General features: G+C 49.3%; 1 protein-coding gene across 1 annotated transcript in view; it reads right to left on the bottom strand.

Moving 5' to 3' along the window:
• LOC135901910 (uncharacterized) overlaps window positions 1-12,889 on the bottom strand; it is a 69,477-nt gene extending 56,588 nt beyond the window's left edge. The window contains exon 1 of the mRNA XM_065431730.2: window positions 11,882-12,889. Within this exon, the coding sequence (XP_065287802.1) occupies window positions 11,882-12,095 (214 nt within the window). The 5' untranslated portion in view covers window positions 12,096-12,889. The remainder of the gene's footprint in view (window positions 1-11,881) is intronic.
• Window positions 12,890-13,262: the final 373 nt, after the last annotated feature.

Here is a 13,262-nt window from a genome sequence, read left to right as displayed (position 1 = left end):
AATGTCTGCTCGCAAAGCTTTATTGTCACCGCGATGTTCGCCATCGCGGTGACAATAAGTGACTGGCTGACGTTGACACTTTTGAGACCTCCGATAAGACAGCGCACGAAATGTAACTGATGCCTCGTGACTGTCGCATCTCATCTCCCGCAAAAAATAGCAACGAGTGGCACCTCTCGCAAACGACTCGAGTACACCTGCACAATGCAGTGCTTGTTGCCGAAGCGAGAAGTGAAGATGTCAGAAGCGCTTTCGTGGCATTTTTTTTTTTTTCGGTCCAATAGAAGCCTTTAAACGAACTTGCTGGTGCACCGCTACTATGAAGGTTTCGAGTTTGAGAGGGAAAATGTCATTGTCGTTGCGTTGGGACGCAAAGTATATTTACATCATTTAAATACGCTGAGCAGTTAATGTAGCAAAAAGAGTCCACAGCGGGCTTTGTGTCTTTCCTGTTGTTGTTTTTGTTGACCGGAGTGGTCGTGGCGCATACCTACAGTTGTTCTTTTTCTCGTTCTTGTTGCGCATCGAACATGTGGGTTATACCGACTAATGGGGGACGAGCCAAGAAAATAAGCAAGTTATTCTAAGTTATTACCGAAATAAATTTTCAGGACTCCCATATATTATGTGCCGTGGAAAGGCGAAATCACCGGTTGAAAGTGACTAGGAATAATACTCTAAGAGTCACAAGTAAGTAGACGAAAAGCGCGAGGAAGCAGATAAAGAACATACAAATTTAACAGAGCGTTTGATTGGACTTAATGAGGAATTCCTGGACGGTGGAGGAAACATTTCTGTGGCTGAATCGCGCAGTCGAGACTCCAAACGAAATAGTAACAGAGTGTGCTGAATCCAGACCAACTTCTTCAAAGAGGTATTTCCAAGATTCTTTTTATTCCAACAAGATAGAAAGAAGTGCTCCGTCTTGTACCTGCCGCAAGGAACACCTGTATGATGCTTATTCGCCCTGACTTTTAGAGGGAGCAGATATATTCAACGAGGTAGGCTCGAAGGACGTCGGGAAAAATATATAATAAAGGAAAATGTAAATGAAAGTGGGATGACGCTCACGCGTTGTTCACGCAAAAATTCCGAGTCGGGCACAGTATACGTCACAACAAAGTAATCTTTCGCAGCGAGTAAAGAAAGCAAGTTCGGGTAGACTCTTCGTGCGTCACTGTTGCCGCCTTGGCGAAGCAGTGACGCGTTAGCCGGAAAAGTATAGTGCGCATTTCGCCTTACACTGTTTCGTGCAGTGGTTTTCTTCTTTAATTACAGGGTTTTACGTGCCAAAACCACTTTCTGATTATGAGGCACGCCGTAGTGGCGGACTCCGGAAATTTCGACCACCTGGGGTTCTTTAACGTGCACCTAAATCTAAGTACACGGGTGTTTCCGCATTTCGCCCCCATCGAGATGCGGCCGCCGTGGCCGGGATTCGATCCCGCGACCTTGTGCTCAGCAGCCTAACACCATAGCCACGGAGCAACCACGGCAGGTGCAGTGTTTGTTGTAGGAAATGTTCGCGGGTGCGAGCGAATATCCTCCTTTCGAGAAGGAAAACAAAAAAAAAAGTGTGATTCATGCTCGTTTGTGGAAGTTGCGCCTCACGGTGGTGAAGTAAAGAGGCTCGGCTTTTCTTCTTCCTCTTATACCTGTCTGGATTTAGCCACTGGTCTCTAATAAAGCGACAGTTTAGCTTCTTACCGCTGGTTTGGTCCAGTGTTTCTCAAATTTCTATTTAGATCCCTCTCCCCCCCCCCCCCCCCTCCACCGTCCATTAATAAGCCTCCCGCTATCCTTGAAGAAAACAATTAAGAGGGCGTTTTCGCCATCCAGTACACATGTCAAGTGAGCCGAGCGCTGTGCGAAGACTAATAACGAAGACGAATCTGACGCGTTCAATCATTGTCATTACATGAACAAGAAGAAAACTTAAAATTGAAGACCGCCTCCGCAACTGCAAATGCCACGTGCTAGAACACGACGAAGGCGCGGACGCCAGTTCTATCCGGTGCACACATTTTGATCTGGTATTAACCAATCTTGGCAGCAGGCTCAGACGGCACACTGGACAGCCAATCTGCTGGTCGTAAGCTCGACTCCTCGCAGTACAATTGGCGTTTTTTCTGTACATGTAAATTTGTCACAAAGGACTTTGGGGTTCCGGCGACGACGCCGACGGACATTAAAACGACCGGGTCATTAAACTTATACCACCTTCGTTTTAAAACCGAGTCAATATTATACGGGTTACCAGGTGGACCATTACTTTCTGTTCGCTGGTCATTCTATGCGTCACGAGATCTCGCTACCAGCGTTGATACTACCGTGTATCTCTCTCTAACCCAGCATACCGCAAGACGTAATAAGTTTACGGACAACCTATAACTCTCTATTCTTCGCTTAGCGGCCGTAACATCATAAACACATAGCTTCAGATGTGGCCTCTGAGATTGTACACGCGCGCTCCCAGGTCTCGGTGGCATTCTTATGAGCGGTGCCACTTAATTCATAACGAAAACGCACGAAACAGCGCTCGTATGTCCCGTTCTAGTGCTGCAGTCCCTTGGGTTGCCACGCCCCAGCGAATGCTTTCCCTGGGCAATAGATGCCGATCTCGAAGGGCGTGCTTTTGCTAATTACATGCCCTGCAAGCGATTGAGGAGCCGGAATCACGTCACAGACGCTCATGTTGGGGGGCCACCATTTCTAACTGTTCACATCATTTCGATTGCCCCTTTCCGCACACGTATATGCACTTGCGATGCATCCTCCAAAAGCGGTCACGTGCGCTTACTCCCTTCTCATCAAGTTCACTCTGCTGCTTGTCACCTCTCCAAAGCGGTTCAAAAATGGCCGGCGTACTTTGTTTCCACGAGTAACGTAGTGGCTGTATGGCGCGTTCTTTTTTTTTTTTCTTTCTGTAACACGTTGCAGAGCCCTCTCCGGCAGGACTTCACACATTCGACTTGGTCCGACGTGTTCGTCGGTATTTTCTTCCTTTGTTGTTCATGTATTTTTATTATTATTTTCATATCTTTATTGTTTTGAAGAACACGCCGCACCTCTCACTTGCGAACGACAATGAACAATGGGATGACATTTAGAGGCCGCAGTCGCTGTTCGTTTGTTTCACGTAGACCGCGGCAGACTGTCTTCGCCCGTGTTGCAAGATATTTCTTTCTTTCTTTCTTTCTTTCTTTCTTTCTTTCTTTCTTTCTTTCTTTCTTTTTCTCTTTCTTTCCTTCCTTCTTTCCTTCTTTCTTGCTTTCTTTCTTCCTTTCTTTCTTTCTTTTTGCGGGGACAATAGAAGAACGGCGCGGTTTCTAAAGAAACACGGCAAAATGTCTCGAGTCAGAAAGGCTTCGAGAAATCCAATCAGCATTAGTCTTGTTCGCGGTTTCTCAGTTGTCTTTCCGGCTCTGAACGCATACTTGAAAACGACGCTAAAGAGAGAGAAAAGATATATATATTTTCTTTTGTGTCCGTAAACTATATACTCTTCTCCAGTTTCAAAGACACTACTACTCGTACCGCGATAAGACCCTCGGTAAGCGAGAAGAAGCGCATTAACGAAAGACGGGGCGCGGCGACGCCTCCGTGAAGTTCCCGCGCCAGCTGGCTGCAAAAGCCACGGTTTTTGACAGCGTCTTCAAACCCCCAGTGAATTCTGTATCGGTGAAGATAGAATACACTGTGTTCTAAAAGAGCCAAAAAATTTAACGTGGCGAGTTTCAGAAACTTGTGCTCAGCCAACGCGCGGCCTGTACCCGCCGTGGTTGCTCAGTGGCTATGGTGTTGGGCTGCTGAGCACGAGGTCGCGGGATCGAATCCCGGCCACGGCGGCCGCATTTCGATGGGGGCGAAATGCGAAAACACCCGTGTACTTAGATTTAGGTGCACGTTAAAGAACCCCAGGTGGTCAAAATTTCCGGAGTCCTCCACTACTGCGTGCCTCATAATCAGAAAGTGGTTTTGGCACGTAAAACCCCATAATCCAACGCGCGGCCTGAATAAACACTTAAACACGAAACAACGCGAAATAACACTTCGAAATTCGTCGCGTCACAGTGACGTATACGCTGCCATCGGGGATTCGGCGCGAAAGTAAAAAATAAAAAAAAGAACTGGATCTTTGACCTTACTTTTATCCTGTAATAAACCACCATACGCTTTCGAAGTTGGCGACAGCGGTGTTTTGAAACGACGCTTCATGCGTGACTACTGATTGAGCGTTTTGCATTAGCGCCCTTTGTGTGAAACGGAAATGTAGAAGGTGACTTCTCTCAGCAAGGCATACGCTGAGTCACCGTTGTTTATTGCTAAAACAGCCAGACGTGTACGGGGCGCAGAAAAGTGCACATTACACGCCTGATGTGCACAAATCTTGTCTCGAGGCGCCAAGCTTGTATTCTCGCAAATCGCGCAGGTGGCAATAAAACGTGCAATGATCATTCTTTTCTTTTCCTTTTTTTTTAAAGCATTAAAGACACGGTTCTGCTGAGGCACGGCAAATCTCAACCCAGGAACGGGCACCTAAGAACTGTGCCCTAAAATTGTTCATAGCTGATTGCCTGTCATCAACTTTACAAATGAAATTATGGAGTTTAACGTGCCAAAACCACTGTCTGATTATGAGGCACGCCGTAGTGGAGAACTGCGGGAATTTCGACCACCTGGGGTTCTTTAACGTGCACCTAAATCTAAGCACACGGGTGTTTTCGCATTTCGCCTCCATCGAAATGCGGCCGCCGCGGCCGTGATTCGATCCCGCGACCTCGTGCTCAGCAGCCCAACACCATAGCCACTGAGGAACCACGGCGGGCTGTCATCAACTTCCGAAGTGGTCATCGCTATCGAGCGGTCAAAACGCCGCTTCAATTTGCCAGTCAACATCTGGTGGACGTGTTCTCGGCACCCTTCGGTCGTTTGCCATTTGCACTTAAGCGACTAATCGTAATACACGACCGCGAACGTCCACGTTTCTTGGAAAAGGGGACCAAATATGTAACATAATTTAACACAACGCTGAGTACACTTCACCCATAGAAATATGCTGATCCTGTGTTACAGTCACAAGACTGTGCATATACGTCACTAAATATCAAGCAGATAGACACACGTCAGTTTAAGAGCCAAAAGTTTCTCTCCATATCAGAGAAGTCTTAGACTCCACTAAGCGATGAAGAATTGAGCAGAACTTCTTAGCGCCTATATAAAGGCCGCCTGTAGGAGCTTCCAGGAGAGAGAGGGAGAAAAATAATTTTTTTTAATAAGGCAAATGCTCAGCGATCGGACTTCCGACAAAAGTCTGCAAATCTGCAAGCCTGCCAAGTTCAAGTGTTTCGTGCGTAGCTGCGGAATGCTGAATTGAAAATAATAATAATAATAATAATAATAATGACGAGATATGCTATTTTTGTCTGTATACAACCTACTATATTAGTGCCTGTATATTTATAGTTTCTGCCTACCACGTATTCGATTGGCAGCAATACTGTTACTCGCCGTGCTTGCTCAGTGGCTATGGTGTTAGGCTGCTGAGCACGAGGTCGCGGGATCGAATCCCGGCCACGGCGGCCGCATTTCGATGGGGGCGAAATGCAAAAGTTAACACCCATGTACTTAGATTTAGGTGCACGTTAAAGAACCCCAGGTGAGTGAGTGAAGTAACTTTATTGCGGTCCAGAGAAGACGCAGGGGAGACCCTGCGCCACCCGGCTAGTCCCACGTAGGGACCGCCAAGCCGAGCTTGACGGCCCGATCGCGGGCACTCTGAACCCTAGGTGGCCGAAATTTTCGGAGCCCTCCACTAAGGCGTGCCTCATAATCAGAAAATGGTTTTGCCACGTAAAACCCGATCAGTTAATTTTAGTTTTTAGCAATACTGTTAGCACAACAATCAGTATACACCCCACCTTCGTTGCTTTGTGGTCTACTGCCTTCCCCTGCTGAACATGAGCTCCTGGGTTCGATTCCCGGTATTTCGAAGTATAGGCAGAACATTATAAAGCTCCTGCGCCTTCGTTACACCACCAACAGCATCGGGTGCCGCCATCGCTTTCCGATTCCGGGTATCTCTCCCTCTCTGCACAGACGCTTTAGCGGCTAACTTGGTTACCGGAAAGACAACAAGATTTATTAACTTCTCGCTCTACACGAATCTTCACTTCCGAAACAATTCTCTCTGCGTTCTTTCCGACGCAGTGGGTGGTCTACAAGACATAGATCATACAACACACATTCGTGCAGCTGCGTTTGCACAGCAGCCCACGTATCGCGTTTGTTATTCTAGTCGCGCTCGGTCGCGTGCAGATGCGACTCGAAGCACTACAATAACGATGCTGCGATCGCACGGGCTGCGTGGTCTGCATATGCCACACGAGCGCGAGACCTATTCGCATAAAATGACGCGCGGAGAGTTCCTCTAGAAGTCAGTCGTACGGACATAGATAGATAGATAGATAGATAGATAGATAGATAGATAGATAGATAGATAGATAGATAGATAGATAGATAGATAGATAGATAGATAGATAGATAGATAGATAGATAGATAGATAGGATAGATAGATAGATAGATAGATAGATAGATAGATAGATAGATAGATAGATAGATAGATAGATAGATAGATAGATAGATAGATAGATAGATAGATATTGGTTTCAGAAAGATTTCTTGTTCAACTGTTCATCACTTCATCTATGTATACCGCTGCATTGTTTAGAGGTTATGTGATTGCTTATTAGTCTAGATACTATGCTACGTTATGTAGGTGCCACATTTACGTTACGTAGATGTTATCTCCATATCGTGCACGCTAAGAAAAAAATTCACCGGCAATTACGATGCTCCCTAATGCGAAATTTTGAGCGCAGCTGTATACGCGTTTCTATTTCCCGACATATTAGCTGTTTCAGAAAATCTATCTCGCGCGACACTTTGCAAACGGCACGAAGTGTAGCGCGACTGCCTTGCTAATCGGGAGACCGCGAGAGGCAGTACTTGGGTGACCCGTGGGCGCGATTCGCAGCGGCCGCCGCAGACAGACCTCCACTCATGCAGCGATTTGTTTCCCTATACGTTATCGATGGCGTCATCGGTGAACAGACGACGCGCGCTACTCTGGCGCCATCTCGTAGCCATCGTCGCCTCTAAGACCATCTTGCAGCATAGTTTTCTTCTCACGCTTCCTCCATACCCTCCTCCTCTGGTTTCCACCTCGTAGTTCTGCTGCACCCTCCTCTTCCGCTTTCCTCCTCGCGTTCTCCTCGCTGTCGCCCTCTTTCATCGGCGCTCCGCGTTCGCTCTTTCATCCTTCGCTGTGCTTGTTCGCTAGGTTACGAGGACGCCGACGCTCGCGGCAGGAACGGGCGCCTAAGCGCTGCGCTCTAAACAAAGAACAAACAGCGCGTCGGCCATGTCGTCCTGGATACATTGCTTCTCTTCAGATGGCAGACGCTAGGCAGTATTCGGTTCGGTCACAGAATTTAGCTGGCAGACCATCTTCGATTAGAAGATAGATCAGGTGTACGCCTTCAGCGAAATTGCCACGGCGCCAGTGGCTCGACACCGGTGTCCGCCGTCGAAGAACCAGTGATCGCATCAGGTGGTGGTTGGTATGCAGGTAGGGTTAAACGGGGTCCCACTGGTGAAGTTTGAGACCAGTACACCTCCGGCTACTACACTTCTCTTGCATGAAAAATACCATTTTACTTTAAAAAATGCACAAGCTAAAAAGTAAGAGAGAAAATAATAATAGAAAAGTAAAGCCACTTATACACAGTGAAAGCTGTCAAAACAGCGAAGCTGGTGGTCGTATTCTCAAGTTTCAACCTGTGTTTAGCACGACTTTCATGAAAGTATTTTGACTCGTTGCCGTCGTTTTGCTAGATCCGAGCTTCGGCACCGAATGCGCATATATATATATATATATATATATAAATATACGCAGTGCATTAGGCGAATAAATGGCTGTATGGCGTGTTTTTATTTGATGGGGAGGGAGCTGCCATCAATCCGTATTTGCTGAACGTGGAGAATCACCCATTTCTGTTATGAATAGCAGCTGGGTCACCTGCCAGCGAATGGGGCAGCGCCTGCTGCACTTGACAAGTATGATAATTTCAGGCGCTGGAACGCAGTACGTGTGCGAGGCGATATCTAACTAAGGAATATAACGCAGAGACAATGACGCGGGGAGCACACAATATTGCCATGCACGCTCCGTGGAGTCGGCAAATGCGTCGTTGTGAAGTGAAAGGTAGTAATGAAAAAAAAAGAAGAGAAAGGAAAACAGCACACAGGCGCGGAGAAATGAAAATGAATCGTACAGTATGTGGCCCCTGATGCATGGCAAACGATTTATAACGTGAACATGTACTTTCTTTGTCACTTACACGTTCCACGCTGTTATTGTGTTTGTATTAAATGACACAGGGGGTTTACTCGGAGATAGGACGCAGCACCGCTTTTGAGCTAAGAAACAGCGACAGCGGACTTTGTCCTTGCCACAAAATGTCACCGTTGCGCTCGACTCGAATGTTTAGCTCAGACGTGTAACTGTCAACGCTTTGCCGCACGGGGTTATAAGCTGACGCAGGCTGTCCAAAAAATTCCTATGCATAGCCTATGCCAGGTTATACCTAGCGAAAGCTAAGGCAATGGTTAGCCTTGGTTAATCTTGATTGCGAGTCCAGGTTAGTCTGGTTGTCTAGCTATGTTGCGGCGTTTAGCCAGTCGTACGGCGCGCTGTTCGTCTGTTTCCTGGGCGATTCGTTTTCCTCTTCATCCCGTTCCGATGTCGATCCCAGGCCTCCTCCTGCTTATCCGAATCGTCGCCGTTCATGCTGCCGTCTCAACTGTGGTTGCGGCGCACGCGAGCTCTGCTTTTAAATCCTCCGACATGTTATCAGGCATGCGACGCAGCTGGCGAAGCGAGCGGAGGCGAGCGCAACGACGAGGAACGCGGTGTGACGAGGAACGCGGTGTGACGTCATGTGCCTCCTCGGAGCACGGCCACGGCGAAATCGCAAGTTCGCGGCCAGTGAAGCTATCGCTTTAAAAACGGACACACCGCCTATCTTAACGGAGCGCTGACGTACGAGACATATTCGACTTAACATTTCCCTGCTTGAGGACTGGTGGAAGGGCGTTCTCGCGCGGGCCCGCTAAGCTATAGACTCGGCGAGTATTCCCTGACGTTGTGACTGAACGTTTGCCGCGCAATTCCAACCCGGCTGAATCTAGCCGGCAGCGCGGCGCGCGCCTAGGCGCGCATATTTAGTCCACGCGCGCATACTTTCCGCCTGTGACGTCACGCCGGAGCGAACCGCGAATGCGGAAAAACAATCTGGAGTGGCGCGTTTCGCTTTCCGCGTTAACTCGACACTTCGTTAGAGGCGGTGACCGCGCGACACAAAGACGGTGATAGAGACAATGCCGTCATTCGCTGACGTGCGTGTTCTTGACGCTGGTGCAGTTTTCACCCAACGCTCAAGGCGCCTGGCAACCCTGAACTCGCCCGGCAACGCTCAATCCGCCCATGGCAATTTAATGTAATTACGCGGAAGAGAAGTTCTCTGTCCCTGTTCGCGTATCAGCCCACCGCGATAGTGCAGATGCACGGGCACATAGAAGGACATTTTAAGTGGCTAACGCCCTAATGTTCATAGCAGTTGGAGCGGTGCCCAACGGGCGAATTTATTGTCATTCACCTTGATGTAATTCGTCAATTAATGCGTTCGCTGTAGGGCTGGTTCGGCCGCGAAATGCGTACTTTCAACGTCGTGGCTTGCGCAGATGCAACGTACCTAAAATATTGCTGCTGTTGCTGCTCGAGTCCGCACCGGCGCCGAGCCTCATAACTACTGCCGCCAACAGGCAGACGCTACGAGTGGTGCTGGCTTGTAGCAGCAGGCGGGGATATCTAGTCTTGCACGCTTAGCCGGCAATCGTTCCGTCTGGGTATCTCGCGCATTTTCAGCAAGGCTGTCCTCGTCGTCGAGTACGTAGTGTCACCCTCGATACGATCAGCAATAGACTGTGCAGATGTTTTTTTGTTTTTTTTTTTTAGTAGCCGGTGGCACGTAGCGCAATTGCAGTCTTCGAGCTCAACTACTCGAAGCGGCGGCCATTACTCACTCGACAAATCAAAACGCATAGTCGACTAAGTAAGCAAGATCGCGAATAAACCCATCTTATTGGTTGTCTTGGAGGACGCGTATTTCAATTCAGGAATTGTAGCCAATGAGTACGCAAAGCATATTTTTCTTGGAACGAATTCTCAGGATCACAGGGATGCGCCTTTAAACTTGCGGCAAAAGTGCGCTGTCGTTCCATTTACTTTATTAACAAACCGCCATTTCATTCGTTGAAGCGCAATAGTAACTGGGACGGCCACGTAGTTCGTCGCAGACTTCGGGAATGAATATCTCGAAACTGCAGTGGCGTCCTGAAGAAAATTGGTAATAATAAACAGTTTTACCGATTGAAGCTCCTTGCTTCAATTTATTCCTGATTTGTCGTAACCTTCGTGAAAATGTCTACGACACTAATAGTGTATCCGCACCCTACAGTTAGTAACTGCGCACTTTCTTCTAAACGGAACAAATCTGCAGTAGCTGAACGAAATTCATTCAAGTCCTTCAGGGGTATACCCGAATGAGCAAATTTCTGCGTTGAATGCACGCTTTTAATGACAAGTGTACGAGATACCACCGCGACATGGCGCCACTGTCTACCCGCAGACCATACAACAACAACAACAAGAAAAAGAAGGTCCGGGCACCAACCAATAGCACTTTTTTATCGAGTCGTACGTCATCGCAAAAACAGCCGCTCGTTTCTAGGTCACAGAGTGTTTACACAACGATAGGGAAGCAATACCGCAAACGGCAAGTGCAGATTGGTGCTATGGAGGCGCTCGACGGGATGGCGCCAAGTGTGTTGTGCAACTTCAGGTGTCACGCAGCTTTTCACGGGCTTGCAACATCGTATGGCTGACGGTGCGGTTCACCGTCGATTCTCGCTGTCTACGCAAGTTCGAACGCCTGCATTTATGTGATGAATGGATTCGGTTAATGAAATTGAGTCCTTCCTGCTTGGATCACAAGAAGTCTGCAGTTTCGTGTAACTAAAGTCCTGTAACCCCTCAAAGCCCAATTTATCTATCGCTGTATAGCATAGAGAAATAAGGTACATGAGGTACACTTAATTTTTCACAACAGCATCTCATGTATAACAAGTCGTAACAATGTAAAGATGAATTGAGCACATTCTGTAGCCTTCTTTCTCGTAATTGCATATTAACTAATGTTATTAGCTCAATTATTAAATATTTGTTTAACAAAAATTCATTATGGGGTTCTACGTGCCAAAACCAGGACATGATTATGAGGCACGCCGTACTGGGACACCCCCGATTGATTTTGACCACTTGGGTTTGCAAGAACGTTGGCGTACTTTTAGATTTAGGTGCACGTTAAAGAACCCCAGGTGGTGGAAATTAGTCGGGAGTCGCCCACTACGGCGTGCCTCATGATCAGATCGTGGTTTTGGCACGTAAAAGAAACTGTATTTTATTGTGTTGTTAATAGCTTTCTTCTTTTTACTTCTTTTCTTTTTATGCCAGGGACGGTATAAAGTAAGGATTCCCCTCTGGCTATATTGCGTTCCTTGCTTATCCGCGGCTCACGGCCTGCCAGCGCTCACGGTGATAACGCGCGCTCGCACCACTGACGAATAGCGATTAGGAACGGCACTGTAGCGTAATGGTTACGCTAAACCGATCCGGAGCATTGCACAGCGCGTACACAAGCTAACCAAGTGACCGCGCACGTCCGCATACGAGAGACCGTGAGGGACTCGCCCGCTCACCTCCTTCGACGTCGCAGGGCGGCAGGGCAGTCGGCGATCCGTCGTCGGTCGTCGTTGGCACGGTCCGCGGCGCAACGACCATCGAGACCGGCTCGAGCAGCATCGGCAGCAGCAGCAGTAGCTCCAGCACGGTCGCAAACGGGGCACCGTGCCGTGTACGCCGGCACCAGGAGCCCGCCGAGCACGAGCGTCGACCGCGCACGGGCGTCGCCATCAACCCGCTCACTCGGCACACACGCACGCACACTTCGGTGGTCGCAGTAGTCGGCGCGGCTCCACGTGACAATCCTGACAATGCGGGCCCATGGCTTTTACACCGGCGCTCCTCCAACCGCGTGTCACGCACGCCGCGAGTGCAAGCAGCGAGTCGCCGAAGCCGACTGCTCGATGCAAAGCTACTTCCCGGTTTGCAGCCGCACACACAGGCGCACCAAGGCGCGCGCCGCAGTCGGCGACTCTCCTCGACTCGGCAGATTTGCTTTCTTTTTTTTTTACCCTGGTTTTGAAATCCTGCAGGTGCACCAGAGATGGAACGGCGACGCCGACATTCGCTCGCGCGGCGCGGAAGATAGCACGCCGCCCGCGGCTGGTAGCGGTAGCTTTACTTGTAGCACTTGCAGACGCACGATGTGCCCGGCTTCTCTGAAGGTCTCCCGTGCCACGCACGTCGTCGGCGCTCTCGTCTGCTACAAACGTTCGTCTGCTGGCCCGTCCGTCCACTCACCTCGCCGTCAAAGAACGAAGAAACAAAAAAACGCAGAAGAGATAGCAAGTGGGCGATTGGAGGCGTTGCGCCGCCCTCCGGGCTCTCTCGACGCCGAGAGATAATCGGCCTCTCTGAGAGGGTTGTCTCCCGCTGACGAAGCTCAAACCCTCCGCTCGCGCCGCTTTAGCGCACATGGCGATTTGCCGCCCGTCGCGAGGGCTGCGCGCCTCCGCTCGGGCGCTGCTATCTGCAAGCGCGACCGAGCAGCCGCAGGTCGCATGCAGTTGCGTCCTCAGCTGCAGCCCGGCATACGGAGGGAGTCTGTGCGCGACGGTGCACCCCGCAGCGTCATCTCAGGCGGAGTGAAACGACGTTGTGTGTCTCTCTCTCTCTCTCTCTCTCGTTAGCAGGAGAAGCTGCTGCCGCCGCTCTCGGTGTTTCTACGCGCTGCGTCGAGCGCCTGGAAACGCGTCTCGACGGTGCGCCGAAGGAGTGATAGATCGCAAACCCGTTTTATACACGGGAGGCAGCGCTATACGAATGCTAGGGATGCTTCTCCCACTGTTCCCGTTCGCCACCACAAAGTGGCAGTGCGTCGTGTATGAAAGGCACATATATAGGCGTCACGTGATTCGGTGTCACATTAGGTCTCGTATACCTTCAGGTCGCAAAGTG

Source organism: Dermacentor albipictus, chromosome 9, assembly GCF_038994185.2.
Source record: "Dermacentor albipictus isolate Rhodes 1998 colony chromosome 9, USDA_Dalb.pri_finalv2, whole genome shotgun sequence".
Classification (NCBI taxonomy): domain Eukaryota; kingdom Metazoa; phylum Arthropoda; class Arachnida; order Ixodida; family Ixodidae; genus Dermacentor; species Dermacentor albipictus.
Note: the sequence above shows the minus strand (reverse complement) of the source record. Positions and strands in the feature narration are given on the sequence as shown.